General features: G+C 31.4%; 4 protein-coding genes, 1 non-coding gene and 1 pseudogene across 5 annotated transcripts; 2 read left to right on the top strand and 4 right to left on the bottom strand.

Annotated features, from left to right (window-relative positions):
* Positions 1-4,296: 4,296 nt before the first annotated feature.
* On the bottom strand, positions 4,297-4,691 carry LOC110654939 (auxin-induced protein 15A-like). Its single transcript, XM_021811086.2, has one exon. The coding sequence runs from the start codon at positions 4,633-4,635 to the stop codon at positions 4,345-4,347; it is 291 nt and encodes a 96-aa protein (XP_021666778.1). The 5' UTR covers positions 4,636-4,691; the 3' UTR covers positions 4,297-4,344.
* A 2,377-nt stretch (positions 4,692-7,068) lies between these two features.
* LOC110641044 (auxin-induced protein 15A-like) lies at positions 7,069-7,473 on the bottom strand (annotated as a pseudogene).
* A 3,308-nt stretch (positions 7,474-10,781) lies between these two features.
* On the top strand, positions 10,782-11,207 carry LOC131183262 (uncharacterized). Its single transcript, XM_058153797.1, has one exon. The coding sequence runs from the start codon at positions 10,782-10,784 to the stop codon at positions 11,205-11,207; it is 426 nt and encodes a 141-aa protein (XP_058009780.1).
* A 3,615-nt stretch (positions 11,208-14,822) lies between these two features.
* Positions 14,823-15,352, bottom strand: LOC110641029 (auxin-induced protein 15A). The gene has a single exon (XM_021792624.2). It carries the CDS (start codon positions 15,223-15,225, stop codon positions 14,920-14,922), a length of 306 nt encoding a protein of 101 aa, XP_021648316.1. The 5' UTR covers positions 15,226-15,352; the 3' UTR covers positions 14,823-14,919.
* A 2,728-nt stretch (positions 15,353-18,080) lies between these two features.
* Positions 18,081-18,529, bottom strand: LOC110641045 (auxin-induced protein 15A-like). Its single transcript, XM_021792640.2, has one exon. The coding sequence runs from the start codon at positions 18,466-18,468 to the stop codon at positions 18,193-18,195; it is 276 nt and encodes a 91-aa protein (XP_021648332.2). The 5' UTR covers positions 18,469-18,529; the 3' UTR covers positions 18,081-18,192.
* Positions 18,530-25,629: 7,100 nt separating this feature from the next.
* LOC131169660 (small nucleolar RNA R71) lies at positions 25,630-25,736 on the top strand. Its single transcript, XR_009140553.1, has one exon. It is a non-coding gene; the product is annotated as a small nucleolar RNA R71 (small nucleolar RNA).
* The last annotated feature ends 783 nt before the right edge of the window (positions 25,737-26,519 follow it).

The following is a 26,519-nucleotide window of genomic DNA, read 5'->3' as shown; positions in this document are numbered from 1 at the left end:
AAAACAATGTGTACAATCTACAAAATTGTGTTTGATGATTTTCATATCATGATCCGTTCAGACATGAAGTAAGATCAATAAAGACGTCTTCTTTGCAGGGAATCGAGCTTTCTTTCCAATTCATGGTGAAAGAAAAAAAAATTTTTTTTCCATGCAAGCTTTTTCTCAAGTCAGGGTAAATTCTGTTGAAGTGTTAAAATTTTGAACAAAACCAACATTCAAAATGGTGGATTGAGGTAAAAACCTACAGGCATGGGATGGGTTAGCAAATGGAGTTGAAAATTCAATTTAGAATGTTTAATTATCCCTAAAATTCCAATTCAATAAAGTTGGTCCATCTCTCTTAAAAATTATTATTATTATTATTATCGGCATATAAGTTAGCAAGTTTTAATAAAATTTTTAACTATCCATAATAAAGATTTTTTTAATTCAGAAGAAATGGGTCCATCTCTTTATATATATATATATATATATATATTATTAATATTATTATTTTTATTTATATTTTTCATACAAGTTAGAAACTATTATGTAATTAATCACTAAAATTTATTATAGTGAAAACTTAAAAAGAAATGAAATTTCCTAATTTTACATAAATAATTAATAAATAAAATATTTTCACTATAATAAATTTTAGTGATTAATTACATAATAGTTTCTAACTTGTATGAAAAATATAAATAAAAATAAAATATTAAACTTATATATATATATATATATATATATATATATATATATATATATATATAACTTAATTACTAAGATTTTAACGTCATTGTTTGGTGAATTATAATATCTGCGAAATTTTAAAAAAATAAAAATTTATAAATTTACTTATTTTAATACATTTTTGAAATTATTTTGATTTATTATAGTGAAAACTTAAAAAGAAAAGAAATTTCCTAATTTTACATAAATAATTAATAAATAAAATATTAAACTTATATATATATATATATATAACTTAATTACTAAGATTTTAACGTCATTGTTTGGTGAATTATAATATCTGCGAAATTTTAAAAAAATAAAAATTTATAAATTTACTTATTTTAATACATTTTTGAAATTATTTTGAAGTTTAAATTTAAATCGTGACTATTGAATTTGGATGTATTTTTCTAATATTAATTTATCTTCATCACTCTAATTATAGATTGATTTTATTTGATGGTGGGTAGTTGAGATATTTTAATTTAATATTAATTAAATAATATTACTATAAGAAATTTAAAATTAATTATGTCCGATCATGCGGCCAACTTTTCAACCCCCAACTGATGAATATAATTTTTTTTATTGAGTATTATAGTATAATTGTACTTTTCTTTTATCAACTCTATCCTAAGTGCTAAACTTATGGTATTCATAAATTAGTAAGAAAATGGAGTTGAAAATTCAATTTAGAAAAATTCATAAAATGAAATTAATATTGAATTATCATAATTAAAATTTTTGAGTAAATTAAAAATATGAAAATATTTAATTATATATATGTTGAGAAATTCTTGCAAGATATATATATATATATATATATATATATATATATATATATATATATATATATATATATATATATATATATATATATATATATAAACTTATGGTATTCATAAATTAGTAAGAAAATGGAGTTGAAAATTCAATTTAGAAAAATTCATAAAATGAAATTAAGATTGAATTATCATAATTAAAATTTTTGAGTAAATTAAAAATATGAAAATATTTAATCATATATATGTTGAGAAATTCTTGCAAGATATATATATATATATATATATTTCACCTATAAAGAATCTTATAAATAATTAAAAATTCTAAAAAAAAAAAAAAAAGCAATGGCTAAACAATAATTCCAATGCATGCAGTCCTTTGGGCTGCGTTTTTGTGTGCAATTTACCTTTAGTTGGGAAAAATTTTTCCACAAACCCTGCATGGAGAAATTTTTTTTTTTCCTTCGCCATGAATCGGAAAAAAGCTCCCCATTGTGTGATTGAACCCAAATTCTTCCTCAGCCTTCTTTAACAATTCTTGAAATGAAGGCTTATTCAACAATGATATTGGAACTATGAATCTCTTCTTTCGGCCTTCTCCAACATATACTGCTTAGTAGCCTTTGGAACATCTGTAAAACTAGAAGTAGATTGATTCGGAAGCAAGTTTGATTGGCGAACTATTTGCTTAGCATCTGCAACAGCAGCAAAGCTAGCTAATAGCGATTGCTATGAGCTGAAAAATAGCAGAAATAATAAAGGAGAAGAAGGGAAAGTTTGGTTTGCAATTGGATAATGTGATGACTTGGGTACTTGAGTTGGGAATGGGATGATGAATGTGTATATATAGAAAAAAGGGCATGTGAGAAAATCTAAAGTATAGATAAGTGGTGAAGAGGCCTCTTGGTGGAGTTTGCTAGGAGACTAAGGTAACCCCAGAATCACATGATCCTGGCAAGCAATTTCTTTTTAGGAAAATTAACATAGAGTTGGTTGAATTCCGACCACAAATTTTGAAATTTATCTGAAATAAATTTTATTTCTATTGATATGATACAATTTAAAATATAGTATTTAATTAAATTTTATATAATTTATATTTAGTATAATTTAAAATTAAAATTCATTTGTCTTTATTTTCTAAATTATCCTTAAAAATAAAATTAAAAAAAATTATAATTTTCTACATAATTAAAAAAAAAAATCTAATATCTAATAAATTTGTAATAATTAACAAACATATATACTAATAAACAATATAATAATAAATATAAAATAAATTCACATGTCTCATAATATTGGACATTTATATAACAGTATAAATAGTATTATTACTAAAGATATAATAAGTTTAAATATTAAAAAATTAAAATAAATATAAAATATCTTATATAATTGTCTAGACATAATAGTAATAAATAGATAAAAAGTTAATTTGTAATTTTCATGTTCTTCTTTAGTAATAATCCTTAATTATTTTTTGTTAAATAAAAATTTAATATTTTTTTATTATGTTTAATTAATAATGGAAAGGAAAATTTTCGATAAGGCATTTTGTCTAAAAATGGTATGCAGGTTTTGTGGAATCTTTTACAAATTTCATTAAATTTGATAGCCATTGCCACCGCCTTTTCTCATCAAAACCTGTCCCAGATTGGGAAAGTACAGGGCAATCATTGATGGCAACTTCTAATCCGAATGGTACGTACCAATCTCCAACCTACCGCAATTGTTATGATCCATTGCAGGCCAGCGATGAAGTTGAATTAATTGAATTTCACGGGTCCTCTATGAAGTAAAATTAATTGAATTTCACGTCCGCCTCATTCTGTCATTTCTCAAGTTTCACATGAAAATTGGAGCATCTCATCTCTTACAAATTATTATATATATATAAACTAATTAAATTAATTTATAAATTTTAAAAATAAATTAACTTATTTATTATAATAATTTTAAAATTATAAATTGAATTTACAAGTTTTATAAAAAAAATAAAAGTTAAACTTATAACTTAAAAGAAAAAAAATAAACTGAAGACTCAATTTTTTATTATAATATTTATAAATTTTATATTTATAAATTAATTTAATTAAATATTTTATTATATTATTCTCTTTTAATTTTTAAAATTTATTATAAATTTAATTTAATATTATTTTTAATTATTTTAATAATAAATATATTTATAGATTTTTTTTAATAAATACTTTAATTATTTATTATTTAATATTTTAATCAAACACGTAACTACTTAAGCATTAGATATTTATAAATTGAGTATTTTAAGTTATGCCAAACATCCTCTAAATATATAACTTTTAGTTATTTAAATATTTTGAAGAGCAAAATGAGTAGATATTCAATTGTTTGGGCTCATTTGAGTTTGGATTATTTTTTATATATATGTTAGTTTAAGTGTTTTTTTGTCTGAATTTGAATTTAATAAATTTCTTTTTTTTTTATTTGCATTATTCATTAAATGGCCGTGCAAAAGGATTTTGAATTATTTTGCATATCATCGATTCTTTCAGATAATTTTTTTTTAAAAAAGTTAATTTTATTCATTTAATTTTGGAGAAAAATTTTAAATTAATCAGATAAATTCTGAATGAATCAATCAATTTTAAAATGAATGATAGTTAAGTTGATCCTCAACTTTGAAAATGAAGATCATAGGGAATGGAATCAGAAGATATTTTTGAACTAAAGAAAAATCATGCAGAAGAAAATTGAAGAACACAATAGCCTGTTGAAGAAATAAAAAAAATAATTGATTAATGCTTATGCTTTTGTGTACATGTAATTCTATTCTTTACAAAATTGTGTTCAGTTTCAAGAACAATTATAAGGAAGAAATGACATCAATGAAGATGTTTTCACTGCAGGGAATTGTAAGACCACCCATTGGATGATCATATCCAAATTCTTCTTCAGCTTGGATTAAAAAGCCTTGAAATGAAGGTTTGTTCAAGTATAATATCGGAATCACAAATCGCTTCTTTTGCTTTTCTTCAACGTAGACAGTAAGGTAGCCCTTTGGCAAATCCATGGCTACTGAAGCTGTTTGGTCTGCAGAAGGAGACCTCTGAAGAATTTGCTTAGCACGAAGAATAGCAGGCAGACGGATACCCATATTTTGGTATGGATGAACAAGAGAAAGATCAAGAAGGACTTTCTAAAGAAAGGAGATGTTGATGCTTGAGAATGCAAGGAATTGTGTTGCTTTTCGACCTATATGTTAATTTGTGTGTATATATACATATGGAAACTGAGGTAAGATTTTTTAATTTTATTTTGACAGTAAATGATGGTTTAATAATTTGATATTATTTAGAATTATTAAATGGGAAGGCAAAATAAAGTATGAGATTAAAAAAATATCTTTATTATGTAAGGAGATATATTTTAATATTTAAATTAATCATATTTATTTTTTTTAATAAATATGATTTTTCAAATAAAATTTAAGGAAAAACTAAATAAAAAAATTAAAATAAATTTCATACCATTTTTTCAAATAAAATTAAAAATTAAACATATGAAAATATAATCTAGCCAATGCAACAAGAAGTGCCATAACCCAACAAGATGAAAAATAATATTTATTAAAAAACATTGAAATCATATCGATCTTTGATCCTTTGAATATTTCAACTTTAGTATTATTCGAGGATAACATAATTAACGTAAAATATTTAATTTTAAAAAAACAATAAAGAGAATAATATAAGAAATATAAAATTATTATTTATTCAAACTTTCAAAATCCTTCAATTTAGTAAATTTGAAGAAGCAGCAAAGCTAATAGCCATTGCTATGAGCTGAAAAATAGCAGAAATAATAAAGGAGAAGAAGGTAAAGTTTGGTTTGCAAGTGTATAATGTGATGACTTGGGTACTTGAGTTGGGAGTGAGAAAATCTAAGTATAGATAAGTGGTGAAGAGGCCTCTTGGTGGAGTTTGCCAGGACACATTATAATTTTCTGCAGAATTAAAAAAATCTAATAGCTAATACATTTATAACAATTGACAAACATATATACCAATAAACAATATAATAATGAATATAAAATAAATTCACATGTCCCATAATATTGGACATTTATATAACAATAGTATTATTACTAAGAGTACAATAAGTTTATATATTAAAAAAATTAGAATAAATATAAAATATCTTATATAATTGTCTAGATATAATAGTAATGAGTAGATAAAAAGTTAATTTGTAATTTTCATGTTCTTCTTTAGCAATAATACTTAATTATTTTTTGTTAAATAAAAATTTAATATTTTTTTATTATTTTTAATTAATAATTGAGGGAAAATTTTTTGGTAAGTCATTTTTGGCTAAAAATGGTATGCAGGTTTTGTGGAATCTTTTACAAATTTCATTAAATTTGATAGCCATTGCCACCGCCTTTTCTCATCAAAACCTGTCTCGGATTGGGAAAATACAGGGCAATCATTCATGCGGAGTCTAATCTGAATGGTACGTATCAATCTCCAACGGACCAACGATCCATCTATTTTCCTTCTGCGATGAAAGTTGCAGGTCAGCGATGGACCTTTCATGGGTCCCGTATAAGGTCCAATTAATTGAATTTCACGTCCGCTTATTCTATTATTTCTCAAGTTTCACGTGAAAATTGGACCATCCCATCTCTTACAAATTAATTTTTTTATATAAATTAATTAAATTAATTTATAATCTTTAAAAATAAATAAATAAATAAATTTATAATAATTTAAAATTATAAATTGAGTTTATAAATTTTATAAAAAAATTAAAGTTAAGCTTATAACTTAAAAAAAAAATTAAGTTGGAGATCTAATTTTTTATTATGATATTTATAAATTATGTATTTACAAGTCAATTCGATCAAATATTTTATTATATTATTTTAATTTAATATTTAATATTCATCATAAATTCAATTTATTATTTTTTTTAATTATTTTAATAATAAATATACTCATAATTTTTTTGATAACACATAATTGTTTAAGCATTAGATACTTATAAATTGATTATCATAAGCTATGCCAAATACTCTCTAAATATATAACTTTTAGTTATTTAAATATTATGAAGAGCAAAATGAGTAGATATTCAATTGTTTGGATTATTTTTTATATATAGGTTAATTTAAGTTTTTTCTTTTGTCTGAATTTGAATTTAATCAATTTCATTTTTTTATTTGCATTATTCATTAAATGGCCATATAAAAGGATTTTGAATTATTTTGCATATCATAGATACTTTCAGATATTTTTTTTTTATTTTTTTAAAAAATTAATTTTATTCATCTAATTTTGGAGAAAAATTTTAAATTAATCGATCAATTCTGAATGAATCAATCGATTTTAAAATGAATGATACAAATAGTTAAGTTGATCCTCAATTTTGAAAATGAAGATCATAGGGAATGGAATCAGAAGATATTTTTGTACTACAGAAAAATCATGCAGAAGAAAATTGAACACAACAGCCTGTTGAAGATGCTTATGCATTTGTGTACATGTAATTCTATTCTTTACAAAAGTGTGTACAGTTTCATGAACAATTATAAAGAAGAAATGACATCAATGAAGATGTTTTCACTGCAGGGAATTGTAAAGCCACCCATTGGATGATCATATCCAAATTCTTCTTCAGCTTGAATTAATAAGTCTTGAAATGAAGGTTTGTTCAAGTATCATATCGGAATCACAAATCGCTTCTTTTGCTTTTCTTCAACGTAGACAGCAAGGTAGCCCTTTGGCAAATCCATGGCTACTGAAGCTGTTTGGTTTGCAGAAGGAGACCTCTGAAGAATTTGCTTAGCACGAAGAATAGCAGGCAGACGGATACCCATATTTTGGTATGGATGAACAAGAGAAAGATCAAGACGGACTTTCAAAAGAAAGGAGATCTTGATGCTTGAGAATGTAAGGAATTGTGTTGCTTTTCAATCTGCATGTTAATTTGTGTGTATATGTACATATGGAAACTGAGGTAAGATTTTTTAATTTTATTTTGTATGGGTAGAAGTTACAGCAAATGATGGTTTAATAATTTGATATTATTTGAAATTATTAAATGAGAAGGTAAAATAAAGTATGATATTATAAAAATATCTTTATTATGTAAAGAGATATATTTTAATATTAAATTAATCATATTTATTTTTTAAATAAATATGATTTTTCAAATAAAATTTAAGAAAAAACTAAATAAAAAAATTAAAATAAATTTCATACCATTTTTTCAAATAAAATTAAAAATAAACATAAGAAAATGTAATCTAAGCAAATGCAGCAAGAAGTGCAATAACCCAACAAGATGAAAAATAACATTTATATAAAAAAAAAATTTGAAATAATATCCATCTTTGATCCTTTGAACATTCCAACTTCAGCATTGTTGGAGGATAACATAGTTAATATAAAATATTTAATTTAAAAAAATAATAAAGAGAATAATATAGGAAATATAAAATTGTTATTTATTCAAAATTTCAAAATCCATCAATTTAGTAAATTTGAAGAAGTAAAAACTCTCAAAAACCTTACTTCATCAAAACAACTATGCTCCCAAATATATTAACTAATTTTAATTACTTTCAAAACCCAAATCTTACCTCCAAAACCTTCCCCAATAGTGTAAAGGGTATAGTGGAAACCCTCTAATGTAAGCAAGTGAATGGTTTGGACCATGTTGGACCATGTCCAGTGATGCTCACGAGGGATCACATGGCCTTGTCTTCAACCTAATCACCAATAATAAAGGATTGATTCACAAATTTTCATTTCTATCAGATATCACCTACCACTTCCTGGAGGACAAAATGATCCACTTGAAATTGAGAACAGTTTGACAGTGTTACCAAACCCCTGCAAGTATATTCCCGTTATGCCCATGGTCCTAAATCCAAGTCACCAGTAATTGAGTGGCTGAATTAGTCAGCAGTAGTTGTTCTCTTTCTGTTTTGATTCTGTTTCAACATTCCTGCATTGTAGGAGGGTATTCCTCCATTTTCCTATTTTCTTGTTGTTAGTGGGAGGTTATTCCTCCATATAGAAGTAGTGCTCCTTGTATGTAGGGAGTAGTTATTTCTGCACTTGTATATATTCAGTAAATCTAATGGAATAAAACAGACTGTTAAAACCCAATTTAAGTCTTCTTGACTGAGGTTTCAGGCTCCCTTTAACGAGTCTGACTTTTTCTTGTCTTCCACCATAGGTCGCTCAAGGAAACACCCTAAACCCAACACCCAAACACCACACCCTCCTACTACCCATCGACCCATAACTAGATCCGCGGGACCATTTTGGTATCGAGCTGCAGTTATGGGAGATTCTGCTCAAGACCATGGCTAAGCTCTTTAACTTGTTATTAGCCGAGCAACAATCCAACAAGGAATTGCACGCCAAATTCGATGCTCTAACTCAGAATGGGAATCCACTAAAAGGATTTCCAAAGGAAGTCAAGCTTACGGAGAGATAAGGGAATTGAAAAATGGAGGAAGCTCGTTTGTACCAAATTCACAAAGTATTTTCCGCGCCATGATGGGAAAGATGACCCTTTTGGATGGCTAAACCGTTGCAAACACTTCTTTCAAGACCAACAAACTCGGAAGAAGAGATGGTCGTTTAGCTTCATACCATCTCGAAGGAATTGCCCAACTTTGGTACATGCGGATGACATTCAATCCCTCTTGGTGAGTTTTCTCACCAATGTAACCTCCGTTTTGGGCCTCCAATCAACAAACTTGGTGAATTAGCTAAATCAAGCAAATGGGGTCGCGGATTATCAAAATCAGTTTGAGGCTCTTGTGTCTCGGCCGAACTCTCACTCAACACAAGGTCCAATTATACCTCGGTGGTTTACAAGACTCCATTGCGGTTGAAGTGGAGCTTCACCATCCCACGACTTGGTTAATGCTATGAGCATTTCTACTGTATGAACGCAAGTTTCCACGTTCTTCACCGCGAGGATACTGCAATTCCACGACAACCACGCCAATCGGATAGTGAGGGATGAAATGGAGGAGAGGCGAAAGAAAGGACTCTGTTTTAATTGTGATGAGCGGTTTGTTCGAGGCCATCAATGTAAGAAATTGTTCGGATTGATTTGGAAGAGACTAAGATGTAGAGGATTTCACGGTGATCCGTAAATTTCTTTGAATGCCATTACTGGGATTCGTAATCCCCAGTCCATGAGGTTGATAGGCAGTTGGATGCTTGGGCAAGTCTTGATCCTCATCGACTCCGGGAGCACTCACAGTTTTGTTTCTGTCGCAAAAGTTGAGGAACCGAATGTGGTAAACAAATGAATGGTTTAAAGGTACACGTTGCCAATGGCGAGCAACTTACTAGCCCAGGTATTTGTAAGGGAATTCCGGTCCTTCTGAAGTCTAATTCTTTCATGGTTGATTTGTTTGTTTTACCCTTAACCAATTTCGATATGGTTTTGGGGGTTAATTGGCTTCGAACCTTGGGACCCATTGGATTTCACCGTTATGAGCATGAGCTTCTATCAACAGGCCACTTAGTGACATTGCAGTATTACTTCTTTAAGCTCTTCCGAACAACATGCGATTTCATGGACATCCAACTCCGTAAATTATTGGCGGAATTTGCTTCTTTATTCAATGCTCCGATCTTGTGATCATCGTATTCCCTAATCCCCGGGTCTGTGGTAGTTCGACCATACCGTTACCCTCATGGTCGAAGGACGAAATTGAAAAGCAATGGCAATGTTACGAGGTATAATCCGTCCCCATTCTCATGGTGATTACGGTTCCCAAAGTGATGGTTCTGGTGCCTTTGTGTTGATTACAGAGAATTAAACGCCAAAACCATCAAAGACAAATTCCTATTCGGTTATTGACGAATTATTGGAGGAATTGGGTGGAGCTAAGTTCTTCTCAAAGTTAGATGCTCGCCGCGGGTTACTTTCGGTGGGGATGCATCCCGATATAGAGAAAATCGCCTTCCGCACTCACCACGGACACTTTGAATTCTGGTGATGCCGTTTGGATTATCCAATGCTCCTCAACTTTTCAGCCCTAATGAACGAGGTATTCCAACTTTACTTACGAAAATTTGTACTCGTCTTTTTGACGATATTTTGGTTTCAATCAACACATCCACCATTGGTTTTCCAATTATTCTGAGGTAACCAGTTGGTCTGAAACGGTCGAAGTGTGTCTTCGGTCAATCTCGATTTCCTATTTGGGTCATATTATTTCTTCCCAAGGAGTGCAGTGGATCACCCAAAGTTCTTTGTATTAGAATGGCCAAAGCCCAACACCATTCGTGGGTTACATGGATTCCTAGGGCTCACAGGTTATTATCGCAAGTTTGTGCCGGCATCATTGTCGCCTCACCGCTATGCGTAAAAACAACTTCCGATCACGCTATCGATGCATTCCAGTTAAAGGCACTTGACATCTACTCCAATCCGCTTCTACCGAATTTTGATCTAACTTTTGTTATAGAATGTGACGCGGATTGGAGCATCTTGTTACAACACAACGCATATTTCAGCGGCTTCGTCATCAAAATCTTTAAACTACGGCGAGAATTGATTGGCTTAGTGAAGGCACTAAAGCATTGGCATTCCTATCCGTGGGGACGTGAATTTATTGTTCGGACAGATCATTATACATTGAAATATACGCTTGAGCCATCTCTCAAGAACTCAACAACATTGGATTAGCAAGCTCCTGGTTTTTCTTTATTGTTGAATACGGTGGCAAATCTAATGTGGTGGCGACGCTCTTTCTCGACGGAATGCCGATGATTCAATCCTTATGGTCGTTTCCATGCCTTAACTCGCTTTGTTTGATGAAATTCGGAAGGAACATAGTGATTCAGCAACAAATCTCTGCAATTACCAATGGAACAGTCGCTTCAAAATGGGTTTTTCGGGATGGGTTACTCTTCTACAATAACAGAGTTTACCTGCCTCCCAATTCCCCATCAATTCAGCTGGTTGTTAGTGCTCTTCACAACCAAAGTCATGAAGGTTACCAGAAGACATTATACAGAATCACTAGAGATTTCTATTGGCAGGGGATGAAAAATTTCGTAAGGGATTTTGTGCGTTCTTGTGATGTATGTCAACGGCATAAAACTGACACACTACAACCGGCGGGACTCCTTCAACCTTTGCCCGTTCCCACTCAAATTTGGGCTGATATCTCCATTGACTTCATAGAAGGCATTCCCACTTCACGCGGAAAGAATGTTTTAATGGTTGTTGTTGATCGGTTCTCAAAGTACATACATTTTTTGGCTCTCACTCACCCGTACACCGCTGTAAGTGTTGCTCGCAAATTCTTTGACAACATTTTTAAATTACATGGGTTGCCAGAAACTATGGTCAGTGACAGGGATGTGACTTTCACAAGTTCCTTTTGGAAAGAATTATTCCGTTTATGTGGGACCAAGTCGTGTTTGATTCCTCTTACCATCCACAACAGAGGTTGTGAACCGTACTGTTGAAATGTATCTCCGCTGTTTCACTAGTTCATCGCCATCAAAGTGGATTGATTGGTTATCTTGGGCTGAATACTGCTACAACACCAGCTACCATGCCTCACTTAAATCCACACCTTTTGAGACTGTTTATGGTCGACCACCTCCTCGACTATTATCTTACTTGCATGGTAGTTCTTCAATTGAAGCGGTTGATACTCTTCTGCGCCAACGGGATGACATGCTGCACCTACTTCGCCAAAATCTGTTACAAGCCCAAAACAAGATGAAAGCCACTTATGATCAGTCCCACCGCTCGCTAGAATTTAAAGTTGGTGACATGGTCCTGCTGCGTTTAAAGGCGTATAGACAACAGTCAGTTGCAAAAAGAACTAATCACAAGGTTTTACGGACCCTTTCGGGTTCTGGAATGCATTGGCACCATGGCCTATAAACTAGACCTTCCAGCAGAGTCCAAGATCCACCCTGTTTTCCATGTTTCCTATCTCAAGCCCTATCATGCCGGTCAGCCTGTCACTCCAACATTACCACCTACCATTCTTTTGGAGGATCCTGTCCATCCTATCAAAGGAGGAATTCCAGAGGTTTTAATTCATTGGAGTCATTCTTCACCAGCAGATGCTTCGTGGGAAAGGGTCTAGCATATAACAGACAAGTTTCCAGACTTTAAGCTTGCGGACAAGCTTCCATTGGGGGTGGGAAGTAATGTTACCAAACCCTTGCAAGTATATTCCCGTTATACCCATGGTCCTAAATCCAAGTCACCAGTAATTGAGTGGCTGAATTAGTCAGCAGTAGTTGTTCTCTTTCTGTTTTGATTCTGTTTCAACATTCCTGCATTGTAGGAGGGTATTCCTCCATTTTCCTATTTTCTTGTTGTTAGTGGGGGGTTATTCCTCCATATAGAAGTAGTGCTCCTTGTATGTAGGGAGTAGTAATTTCTGCACTTGTATATATTCAGCAAATCTGATGGAATAAAACAGACTGTTAAAACCCAATTTAAGTCTTCTTGACTGAGGTTTCAGGCTCCCTTTAACGAGTCTGACTTTTTCTTGTCTTCCACCATAGGTCGCTCAAGGAAACACCCTAACCCAAACACCCAAACACCAACCCCTCCTACTACCCATCGACCCATAACTAGATCCGTTAGCCGGGACCATAACAGACAGGTTTATACTAATTATTAAAGCAAAGTGCTGACTTTTTCAATCTTTTTTCTTTACCGGAGGGACACACTCCAAGCATCAAGTTGTGATGGGACTCTGAAGAAGGTGGGGAATCCCTCATGTGAACTTCACAGCAGCTTGTTTAGCTACTTGATGAACTAAAAAGTTTCAAAAATGGTGGCTTGTTTCACTTTTTCAGGACCACAAAATTAATATTCCTTTCCTCAAGAAAACCATAGTTCACATGAGCCATTCCTTTTCATCAGGTCCCCACCATCATCAACCAACTAATTTTGCCGAACCATAGTTCTTTTATTTCAAAGAGGGACTAGAAAATAAATAAATAAATAAATATATATATATATATATATATATATATATATATATATATATATATATATATATATATATATTTTGTAAGATTGATCAAACAAATCATATATCCTGCATTTCCGTATAGTATTAGAGATATATCCCATTGATATACTGCGTGATATCTTACATGAGAATCACTGCATATAAAATTATTAATAGAACCAAATGTAAAAACAAATATTACAGCCTATCTTTGTTGTTTTCTTTTTCTTCCACCTTTTGATAGAAAAGTAGACATTAAAACCTCTTATAATTGGGAAGAATAAAAAAAATGTGACAGCAACATCCCATTATATCATCATTTAGATGTGTCAAGTGAGAAAATTAAACGAGCTTCGCGATTAATGAAGGTTGCCAACTACTGATCTCATCATTATGTCATTTGAAACGCCATGACATCTTGAAGAACAAATATCATCATTTGCATTAATGTGTAATTTGAATGATGATTAACTTTTTTTTGGGTGACACGACTTGAAAGTGTTATATAACCATGACATAAATAAATTAGATTATTCCATGAAGGGATTCTTTTTTTTGAGGGTTTCAATTTACTGCAAATTAAACAGGGAATGGAACATTAATTTGGGTTTTGCTGGGATTTTTTTTTGAGGGTTTCAATTTACTGCAAATTAAAGAGGGAATGGAACATTTGGGTTTTGCTGAGCTGTGTGGAATAACATAATAAAACATTTTGAGTTTTAGCAAGAACAGATGAGCTAATTCAATAACAGAATCTATATATATATATATATATATATATATATATATATATATATATATATATATAGATTCTCTGCAGAACATCCTGAAGATATTTTGGCTTCAAATTGATTTTGCATAACTGTGATATACACATGATGTTAACAATAAAAGAATGGAATTTATTTACTGTCATTTCTCAATCCAAAATTGGTAGATAGTGTTTTTTTTTTTTCCTTTTCCTACTTGTTTCTAAAATTTTCTCCCTAGCTCCTATTCCACATATACATCTATTATCATAACCATGACTTTTACGCAATTAGAACTGGCGTGTTACATGACTTTCCATGTTTCAAAAGTAGGAGTGGTTAAAGCAGCGAAACATAGGGAGTGGAATCAGAAATATTTTGCTTTGCATGAACAATTTGCATAATTGCTATAGATCCTTAGATGTTTCCATATTTTGTTCTCCCTTTCAGGGCATGATGCAGGAAAATCATAATGGTTCTTGCCTCTGGTGAAAAAAATGTATTTGTAATGCAGGAAAATCATGCAGAAGAAAATTGTAGAACATAATCTATAATAGTCAGTTAAAGAAATAAAAGTATAAGTGCTTAATGCTTATGCTTTTGTGTACATTGTACTTGTAACTCTAATTCTTTACAAAATTGTGTTCAGTGTTCAATCTCATGAACAATTTAAGGAAGAAATGACATCAACGAAGATGTTTTCACTGCAGGGAATTGTAAGACCACCCATTGGATGGTCATATCCAAATTCTTCTTCAGCTTGGATTAATAAGTCTTGAAATGAAGCTTTGCTCAAGTATGATATAGGAATCACAAATCGCTTCCTTTGTTTTTCTCCAACATAGACTGCAAGGTAGCCCTTTGGCACATCGCTGGCTACTGATGCAGCATGTGTTTGGTTTGCAGAAGGAGACCTCTGAAGAATTTGCTTGGCACGAAGAATAGCAGGCAGACGGAAACCCATATTTTTGTATGTATGAACTAAAGAATGATCAATAAGGACTTTCAAAAGAAAGGAGATCTTGATGCTTGAGAGTGTAAGGACTTGTGATGCTTTTCAATCTAAATGTTTGTGTGTATATATACAGAAACATTGAAGGGTATAGTGGAAATCCTCTAACGTAAGCTAGTGAATGGCTTGGACAAGGTCTAGTGACGCTCATGAAGGATCACATGGTCCTGTCTTCCACCTAATAATCAATAATAAAGGATTGATTCATATATTTTCACTTCCCTGAAACATCATGACCTACCACTTCCAAGGAGGACTAAAAGATTTATCCACTTGAAATTGGGAAGAGTTTGACAGGTTCATACTAATTATTTAAGCAAGCTAGGTGCTGTCTTTTGCAATCTTTTTCTTTAGTCTTTACTGGAGGGACACGTTCCAAGCATCCGGTTGTGACGGGACTGTGAAGAAGGTAGGGAATCCCTCATGTGAACTTCACAGCTGCTTGTTTAGTATTCAATGAAATTACACTCATATGAGAATGAGTCAGATGTATCCATCTGTTTTAACTTTATGCATCATTTTTTCTGACAAGACACCCTGAAGTTCAGGATAGCCATTCCCTACCATCAGATCCCCATCATCATCAACCAACTCATTTTGCCAAACCAATAGTACTTTTATTTGAAAGAGGGACTGGTATGATTGATCAAACAAATCATATATCCTGCATTTCCGAATAGTACTAGAGATATATCCCATGAATATACTATAGATATATTCTATAAATTCAATCATTGCACATAAAAAAAAAAAACAGAAAGAGTTCAATATCTCTTATATATATGCATATCTTTTATGTGCATGTGTGCCTATTCACATTATACATCTTTCGACGATAATTTGACAGTAAAATATTATATAAAAATTTTCAATATCAAACTAAAGTGTCATTCATTGTTTGGTTAATTTTTCAAATAATAATGAAAATTATTTAATTAAATAATTGTGTAAAATTAATAAATATAAACAATTAAAAATATAATAAAAATGTTGATTCTCAATATTAAGATTACTCACTAGAGCCACCATTTCAAAATTTTAATTCAGTCATTGATTTAAACAAAATATTACTAAACTAATATATATTGGTATACAAATTGCATAACTTGCGCGGATACATGCTAGTTTATAATAAAGCTGAGCCTTTATTTGTCTTTATAATTAAAATTGTGCCTATTATCTTAATAAGATGCTTAAAAAATTGTCATGTGACGTAAGTCTCATTTTTATTTTTATATAAAAAATTAACTTATCATATTAAATATCAACTTTTTTATTTAAATATTCAACTACTAAAATTTTATATCATACGAAAATATAATAATTATTCAAAATTACTTTTACTACATCTTTTGAGAATTTTAAAATTTTTAAATTTATAATTTTAGATATCATAAAATTCTTTTAATCATATTATACATCTAAAATAATTTTTTAGTTAAATTTTCAGTTAGATTAAAAAAGGATTAATTATTTTCTAAAAAAATTATTTTAATATATATTTAAATAATTATTCAATACAAATTATTTATAAAATTTAAAATAATTTTAAATACTTTTCTTATATTTAATGTCTAAGAATTTTCATAATCATACATAAAAAATCGTCATATAACATAAATGTGTTTCTTTTTTTTTTTTTTTTTTACTTTATTTATCATTTTATTGGTATATGTTAAGTAATTTAAAAAACAATCTATTAATCAACTTATATATTTATTAACATTTGAAATACAATTATAATTAAATAAAAATTTTATCATTAACAACATTTTATAATATGATTATGCAAATATAAGAAACCAAAAATACATATCTACATATATATTGAAGTTGAACCTTAAAAATGACTTCACAAGAGTAAACCACCTAACTCAGTATACTAACTTAAAAAATTGTCATTTGGCATAGCCTTTTTTTATCTTAATTTTTTTTTATTTTTATTTAAAAAATAGCTTATAACACTAAAAATTATTATTTTTTATATAAATATATTCAAATTTTAACTACTAAAATCTTATCTCATACAAACAAATAATAATTGTCTAAAATTCATTTTACTATCAATTTAGAATTTTAAAATTCTTAATTTTACAATTTCGATCATTATAAAACTCTACTTATATATATATATATACTTTAAAATCTCTAGGTTTTGCCTTTATTTATAATAAATTTAAGTACTTTTTATTTTTAATGGTGTAATATAAAAATAATATAAAATAATCTACTCATCTTATTTCAGAAATTTAAAACTAAATGTATATATTTTTACATGTTTTATTAAATAGAAAGTTATATCAGTGCTATTAAAAAATTATTTATTGACGTTAAAATAAAATGGCAATTAATTAAGAATTTTATTATTTAAAAAATTTTTTAGTATGATTTTTAAAATATAAAATATAAAAAAATAAATATTAAATTACATTATTAAAATAATATAATAAATAATTTGTATAATACGGGAGAAAAATGACTAGTTTTAATATATATTTAAGACATTAAGAGATTAGAATATTCAATGAAGAGCTTTTTTTGTTTTTAAGGTTCAACTTTACTGCAAATTAAACAAGTAATGGAACATTTGGGTTTTGCTAGTTCAGTAACAGATTTAAGTAACTGCAATATGTATATTTTTTCCATCTTTAGATTATCTACAGAACATCCTGGCAATTACATGTACAAGACCACCATGAAAGCAGAACTCAAGACAAAGGAGGAGAAAAATGGATACAAGCTGAAGATATTTTGGCTTGAAATTGATTTTGCATAAATATGATACACAAATGATGTTAACAATAAAAGAATGGAATATATTTACTCTCATTTCTCAATCCAAATATGGTACATAGGTTAATAAGTTAGAGAAAATTAGTCCTATGGGTATGATAATCAATTTATTATCTCTGAAGATGTCTACAAGCTGAAAATGAGATCAGTGAAGACTTGTTTACTGCATGGGATTGTGAGACCACACATAGGATGATTGAATCCAAACTCTTCTTGAGCTTGACTCAGCAGGTTCTGAAAGGAAGGATTCTTCAAGTACGATATTGGAATTCTCTTCTTTTGAGTTTCTCCAACATAGACAGCAAAGTGGCGTTTAGGAACATCAGCAGAACTTTCCTGTGATAGGAGAATCCGCCTCACAAATTGTTTAGCATTCACAATACTTGGCAATCGAATACCCATTATCAAATTCTTGATCAAGATTAGATTGTTTGAATTTGGAAATTCGGAAATCAAAGAAAAATTTTGCACTGGATTGCTGTCCTTGCTAATCACTTATATATAAGGCAAAAACTTTAGCCATACACTCAAATCGACTGGGTGGAAATTGCAATGTGGTCCCCAGAGATATATTTCATAAACAATCACATGGTTGCCTCCCAACTAATTTGAAGATTAAGATAGATTCAAGACCCTTTTTTTTCTCTGCTGCAATTCAATTTGGCCTACCACTTAACAATTGAAAGCATTGTATGATGACATATGCTTGCCAGTCCATTCAAATTAAAGATCAAATGATAAAGAACTAATATGCGGATCAAATTCAGCTCATCACCATGACGCATGCTAGTGGAAGTTCATGACCAAATGAATTCATTGACCTTCAGCATTCAGCACCAACACCATGTCTATAGAACCCCTTCACTAACAGACACAAAAAAGATAAACAAGTCATCAGTTCATATGATGATATGTTACGTGCTAGTGACCGTATGAGACATCCGGTACTATCGGTGTCTCAATCTGTTCAAAGAGATACCAATTAATCTTATCAGAAGTAGTAGCTACTAGTGTTGCACAGCTGGAAAGACTAATACATGACATAACTTGATATCTGACCTTCTCCGAAATTTGATCCGTCAATTTTTTAAATAATGAAACTGAAATGGAAAATGTTGCAGCCTTTACTTATAAAGATGCATTGGAATTGTGTTTTGCTCAAGGAGAGGAAACAAAAGGGGTCACTAATAGGCAGCATGTCACTGATGAGAAGGTTCTTCTTGGTCAATTAGGATTTGATCCTGTATGCAAGGAAATATAGGGTACTGAAACAGTACGGATGAAGCTCCCAATTTGAGTTGTAATTCCTATAAAGATGCTGAAGCTGAAATATCCAATTTGTCTTTTCCTAAAGGAAAGGGTGCTGGAATATGCATGTAAGGACTACAAACTCATATTGAGTAGTGATTAATTGGCCATGAGAGAGAACAGATTGAGAAGGGAAGCAATAAAATACTTGCATAGCCTCAAATAATGAATTTACTTGTCGAAAAAGTAAGATTTTCACAATGGGAAAAAACCCTATTTTTCTAACCGTAAGGACATGTATGTCTCTTCTTTGATTGAGTAGATTTTTAATTGCAGGTTGATTCAGATATGATACTGGCACCATGAATCTCTTTTTCTAAGAGATTTTTTTTTTAAGACAGAAATTGGTACAGGATTTGCTTAGCAAGAATATATATATATATATATATATATATATATATATATATATACACACACACACACACACACACACACACAAAATCCAACCCTTACTCTCATTCTCTAAATTCTCAATGCTGATTTAGACATCGGAGAGGTAGTTAACTAACCCACCCAGTGCTTTTTTGTTCAGTGGATCTATACCTGTGGAGATTCTTATAACAATATTATTGGCGCGTTGTCTGTGGAAAACCACCAATTAATTTTCTTGTAATTGTTGTCACCTCCACCAAACCATGGCATTAGATCCACCAGTTGAACCACCAAATGTTGAAACACTGCCCACGGATAATGGTACCAACAATGGTGCCATTGTTGCAAATAATGCCTTGATGCAACTCATACCAGAACATATACTGCAACGAATCAAAGAATTGGAAGCTGAAAACTTAGGCCTAAAAAACCTAGGCCATCCAACTGGATAATTTTAGGACCCCAAAAAATAGTGCAGCAGTTCGAGTTAATGAAGGACCAAAATTTGATTCAAAAAGGAGAAATAGGGAGGATCCAAAAGTCAATTTAGCCAAGAAAGGTCTTGAATAGAGGTTGGCTTAGGTTGTTGAAAAAGTATAGAAAGAGATTGCCTAGGAAGATGACTTTAGGGTAGGAGACTATTCCCGTCAGGCAGAGGAAATTCTAGCTAAACCATTCCCTGCAAAATTCGAACTCCTAAGTTTGGACAAATATGATGGAAAGATTGATCCTCACAGTCACCTTGCTAACTTTTGAACCACCATGCACCTCTTGAATGCTAATGATTTCATCCTCTGCAGGGTCTTCCTATCCACCCTAATCGGTATAACACAAAAGTGGTATCGACACCTCTCAGCAAATTCCATCCAAAACTTTAACCAACTAGCAAATGATTTCAAATAGAAATTTATCACTTGCATCCAACCCAAAAAACTATCTTTTAACCAACAAAAAAATCCAACAAAAAGAAAGGGAGAGCCTCTAAAATTACATAGAGCGGTTCAATTTTGAAACCATATAGGTGGAACAAATAAACCATGACACAGCTTGTGAAGCCCTGAAGAAAGGTTTCATCAATGTCAATCTTGATGGGTGTCGAATCTACCAGAAATTAAATTAACTGAAATCACCAAGTATGAAATATTTTCTACAGTAAGTGGTGAATCCAAGTCGAACTCTAGAGATTGAATTATTAAATTTCGTGCGCTTGTGTAATGGAAAAGAAACAAAGGTTGGGGGGGGGGGGTGGGGTTAATTCATAATCCAAAGAATAAATTAAAAATCCAAAATTAAGATTTAAAAATAAGAAACTCTCCAATTAAACAAACTTCAGTCCAAGGTAATTCGCATTCCAATGCATTGATTTGATCATAGACAAAAGAAATACAATTATATCTTATTGAATAATTAACTTAGATTTACTAAATAGCGAGGTAAACCCCTGACTTCCCTATACTCATCAATTCGAGCCCAACACTCTTATTGACTCTAATTATTAACTGAGTTGGTATTAAACAATCCTCATCAAATTAATAACTGCTTTACGAAAAGGAAGTAGTTAAGCTGAACAACAATTTATGAAGCATAAATCATTTAATCCACCCTATTGTTTCCTTAGGTTATTATCGAAAACTTGGATCATAATCAATAAAACCTAATTGCTAATCATGTTCAATCTTACACAACAATTACAGATTATGAAGATGAACTAGTAATTGATCAAATCAAACAATTAACTAATAGGTCTTTTTAGCAAATCATTCAACAGATCAAAAACAATTAAATCAGAAAATAATAGATATTCAAAAAGACATAAATTAAATTAAGAACCTAGTCTCACAAATCATACATAAGAACTTGAATCCCTTGAACTGAATTAAAAACTTAGCCACTCATGTTCATGGCTTACAGAAAAAATAAAGAAAGATAAAGAAGAAATCTAAAAAGAAAGAATAGAGAACGAAGGTGTTCTATGGAGAACAAAGGTCTAAATTGGGATGCTTTTAACTATTGCCCAAAGACGTATTTATAGTAAAAAACCTAATCCCAAAGATAGGAACCAAACTAGGAAAATTTTTGAAATTCAAAAAAAGGCAGATTTTCAGCCTACATTCACGTTTTTGGAATCAAGGCCGATTTTCAGTGACTTTCTTTCCGAATCTGCCTCTATCCTCTTCAGGAAAGTTGTAGCCCTATTTCTTAGCTTTCCAATGGGTACTAATTCGCCGAAATCCGAGGTCTACAGCCCAAGTTATGGCCCAAAAACTGGGACTAGTTTAGATAGATGTCTAGCCCATAGTGACGACTTCATTGCCATTTTTCACAATTAAGATAGCCTCATCTCACGTCCAGCCCTTCATAGAAGTTGTAGAGGTGGCTCTTAAGGTTCAATTGGGATTGAGCTTGCTTTATTTGGACGTCTGAAACTCCAGATATAAAATAAATACTGAAACTGGTCATGACACATAAAATCTAGGCTTTTGCAATAGATCCATAGCTCATTTTGTTAACCTTGGAGACTGATTTGGGCTTTGGTCGCTCTTTATCATTTGAAGTGCTCTATCTTAGCTTTTCACTGGATTAAACAACACTCAATTTGGAGACCCACAACTTTAGAAACACTTGAAAAATACAGCAAAGGTCAAATGCTGAAAATTTCTCCATTTAACACAATTATTCCACAACTATCTAAAAATATGCCTAAATGATAATATATTTTAACTAACTGAATTAAACATAAAAACACTCTAAAAACACTAAATGTGATGGGAGTAAAATTTATAAATTATGCACTTATCAAATTTCCCCACACTTATTCCATGCTTGTCCTCAAGCATGACTTAAACTCTCAATCAACTCCACTTAGAAGTTCCTTAACTTCACCCAATCACAACATTCTCTAACAAAATATTAAAAATTTGAAAGAAGAGGCAAGTAAGGTAATAACCATGACAACAAATTCTATCAACACCATACCAATATATCAATAATTTTTCAACACAAAACAAAAGGTTTGAAATTAATTAAGCTCACACAATTAAAGTTCCATAAAATTTTAAGTCAATACACACAAAACACAAGGCTAATTTATCAAGGCACAACAATTATAGCTCTTTGCAAATCTTAGGGGAGATAAATTTTTTTTTTTTAATATTTGAAATTGGTACTCTCTCTTGTCACAGTTACTCTTTTTTTTTTTATTTTATTTTTATTTCAATCGTCACCTTCAGAAAAGTACCTTGCTCATATCCTAGCTAGCTTTTGGCCTGAGAATTGACATGGGGTTCATGAAAATCCCTGGTTAGTTTGCTTAACTAAAATAGCGGAGCAATTTTTCAAGTTCAACCTTTTATCTCCCCCAATTTATGTATCTACATATTATAAAGTGTCGTGATAGATTAAACAAAGTTATGAAATATGCATGACATTAGTTTAAAGCACACATAACTAATCATTTCACCATTTAATCAAACCTAAATGATTTATGCAGAAAAAATTGCTATATGGTATGGAGAAGAGAGAAAATCCATCATTAAAGTTACTATTACCTTGCCTAAAATCTCAAAATTTCAATCTAAAATAGAAAAGTCATTTCAAGGACAAAACACTTCTCTCCGAGAATTAATAAAGAATCATGAATCAAGCTTATGAGAACAGATTTTATTTTTTTTTATTTTTATATTTTTTCTATTTTTTCTATTTTTTTTTATTTTTTTAATAATTAAAAAGAAATTGCAGTAATAAATTTCTCCTCCCCGACACTTAAAACTTATATTGTCCCCAATGTAAAGCCCAAATGCAAAAGAAGAGAAAAAAAATGTGAGAAAATAAAATAAAATAAGAGAAAGAAAATAAATCTGATTGTGGCTTACAAGCCACCCATGGGTTGCCTCCCAAGAAGTGCTTTTGTTTATCGTCGTTAGCTCGACATGTCAAAACTCCTTAATCCACTGAATGCTCTTGAAACCCCTCATAAAATAGCTTGAGTTCATGACCGTTGACCTTGAACACTTTGTTAGTTCCTAAACTTTGAATTTCAACTGCACCATGAGGAATCACATTAGTAACAACAAAGGGTCTAATCCAACGAGAATGTAACTTGCCTGGCATTAGCTTCAATATGGAATTATACAATAAAACTTTTTGCCCAATCACAAACTGCTTCCTTAGTTTGTCATGGAATGCCTTTGTCTTTTCTTTACAGATCCTAGAATTTTCATAAGCTTTAAGGAGAATTTCCTCTAATTCATGCAAATGTAATTTTCTTTCTAACTCATCCTCCATGCTTAACTTAAAAACATCCTGCACAAATGTATCAACAACATCAATAGAAAAAACAGAATGATTATCAGCAGGATACTTCATGGAATCAAAGATATTAAAATTGACAGTCTCTCCATCAAACTCCATAGTTAAGGTACCCTCATCCACATCAATTTTTGTCTTGGCAGTTTTTAGGAAAGGTCTTCCAAACAAAATCAAAACTGAATTTGATGTGGGAACACTATCCTCCATGTCCAGAATGTAAAAATCTGCATGAAAAATCAATCCTCCACCCTGCACCAACACATCCTCAACTACTCCCAATGGGTAAGCATTAGAACGATCAGCTAACTGAATAATACATTGGTTTCTTTCAAAGGACCCAAATTTAAAGTTTGAAAAACTGAATTTGACATAACATTAATAGATACTCCTAAATCTGCCATTGCACTTTCAAATTTAGAATCACCTATTTTGCAGGGAATAAAAAACGAACCCGGATCCTTACACTTAGGGGGTAATTTTCGCTGAATTAATGCTAACACAATTTCCCCCACACTGATCTTCTCATTATTCCTTAACTTGCGCTTTGTAGTGCATAATTCTTTAAGGAATTTAGCATACTTGGAAACTTGTTTGATCGCATCCAGTAAAGGTATATTCACCTCTACCTTCCTGAAAGTCTCCAAAATTTCTTTCTCTTGTTCTTCTTTCTTAGTCTTAGCCAACCTGCATGGGAATGGAGGAAGAACAAAATTATTAACCTTATTCAGTTTAGGTTCAGTATTTACCTCAAATTCAGACTCTTTTTCTCCTTGCTTCTTCTTTTTCATTGGCTCATGTGGAGTCTGATTATCAACTTCTTTCCCACTTCGCAACATTATATCACTCGCATTTTTTTTGGGATTCATGACTGTCTGTGATGGAAGCTTTTTAGAACCTTGAGCTTCCAGCTTACTCACAGATAAAGCTAATTGACCAATCTGCCACTCTATGTTTTGAATGCTATTTCTGGTCTCCTGTTGAAACTGTTGGGTATTGTTAGCCAAAGTCTTAATAATTTCATCAAGTGACATACCTTGATTTGAGGGAGGCGGAGGTGGAGGTGGTTGATTCACTTGTGGTCTTTGCTGCTGGTATCGGTTTTGCATCGGTTGGTTCCCATAACTCAGATTGGGATGATCTCACCATCCTGGATTATAAGTATTCGAATAGGGATCATACCTGCGTTGTGGCTGTCCATAATGTCCTACTGCATTAGCATGTTGCATTGATTCATCCTCTTGTAACGCAGGACACATATCAGTAGCATGACCTGAATCCGAACAAATCCCACATACCTTAATAGTTTGTATTTTCCCTACAGCCAATTGCCTCACCAAAGAAGTTAAATAAAAAATCTGTTTCTCAAGGTTAGATGTACTTACCTTATTAACCTTCATAGGTGTGTGATCCATTCTCATTCCAAACTGCTGAGAATTTGCTGCCATGTTAGCAATCAGCCTCTTTGCCTCTTCTGGTGTCTTGTCAACCAAAGCTGCTCCGTGAGTAGCATCTATCATACTGCGGTCCATTGGTAGAAGTCCCTCATAGAAATACTAAATCAACAGCTGCTCACTTATTTGATGATGGGGACAGCTTGCACACAGCTTCTTAAATCTCTCCCAATACTCATACAAACTCTCTCCATTATATTGTCGGATGTCACAAATTTCTTTTCTTATGTTGGCAGCACGGGAAGCAGGAAAATACTTCTCCAAAAATATCTGTTTCATTGCATTCCATGAGTTGACAGATCCAGAAGGAAGGTAATATAACCAATCCTTAGCTGTGCCTTCCAGTGAGAAGGGAAAAGCTCGAAGCTTGATTTGATCCTCTGAAACTCCTTGAGGTTTCATGCTGGAACACACAATATGAAATTCCTTTAGATGCTTATGTGGATCCTCACCTGTAAGACTATGAAACTTAGGCAATAAATGGATTAGTCCAGATTTCAACTCAAAAGCAACATTTAAAGCAGGGTATTGGATACACAAAGGCTTTTAGTTTAGATCAGGAGTAGCCAACTCTTTCAAAGTTCTAGCAGCCATGGTTTCGTTTTCGAAATTTGACTCTAACTCCGAATCCGAACTTAACTCCTTTGGAGATTGGACTCCTTCGGATGTACTCAGAATCTGCCTAGCTTGCTTAGCCAATGTTCTCGACCGTTTAGCTGTTTTTTCTACTTCTGGATCAAAGATCAACTCACCAGATTGAGAAATTCTTGTCATAAAAAAAAAGAAATCAAAGTAAAAACAGAAAAATACTTCAAAACCCTAGAAAACAATCGAATTTGGCCTCAAAAGGGTGGGGCTTCGATCAGAGCATCGTTTCCTTCAAAATAGGTATGGGCCGCCCTCCAAATTCAACAAAAATTCTTAATGAACGGTAACACTAAACAGTAACACCGTAATATTTTTTTTTTCAAAAACTTGAAAATAGAAACAACTCACAAACAAAATTAATAACAA

This window comes from Hevea brasiliensis, chromosome 1 (genome assembly GCF_030052815.1).
Source record: "Hevea brasiliensis isolate MT/VB/25A 57/8 chromosome 1, ASM3005281v1, whole genome shotgun sequence".
In the NCBI taxonomy this organism is placed as follows: domain Eukaryota; kingdom Viridiplantae; phylum Streptophyta; class Magnoliopsida; order Malpighiales; family Euphorbiaceae; genus Hevea; species Hevea brasiliensis.
The sequence above is the reverse complement of the archived record's forward strand: the minus strand, read 5'-3'. Positions and strand labels throughout refer to the sequence as shown.

What these genes read in the sequence shown, in the direction of transcription:
- LOC110654939 (XM_021811086.2), bottom strand. Translation starts at nt 4,635, where the DNA reads ATGGGTATCCGTCTGCCTGCTATTCTTCGTGCTAAGCAAATTCTTCAG.
- LOC131183262 (XM_058153797.1), top strand. Translation starts at nt 10,782, where the DNA reads ATGGCCAAAGCCCAACACCATTCGTGGGTTACATGGATTCCTAGGGCT.
- LOC110641029 (XM_021792624.2), bottom strand. Translation starts at nt 15,225, where the DNA reads ATGGGTTTCCGTCTGCCTGCTATTCTTCGTGCCAAGCAAATTCTTCAG.
- LOC110641045 (XM_021792640.2), bottom strand. Translation starts at nt 18,468, where the DNA reads ATGGGTATTCGATTGCCAAGTATTGTGAATGCTAAACAATTTGTGAGG.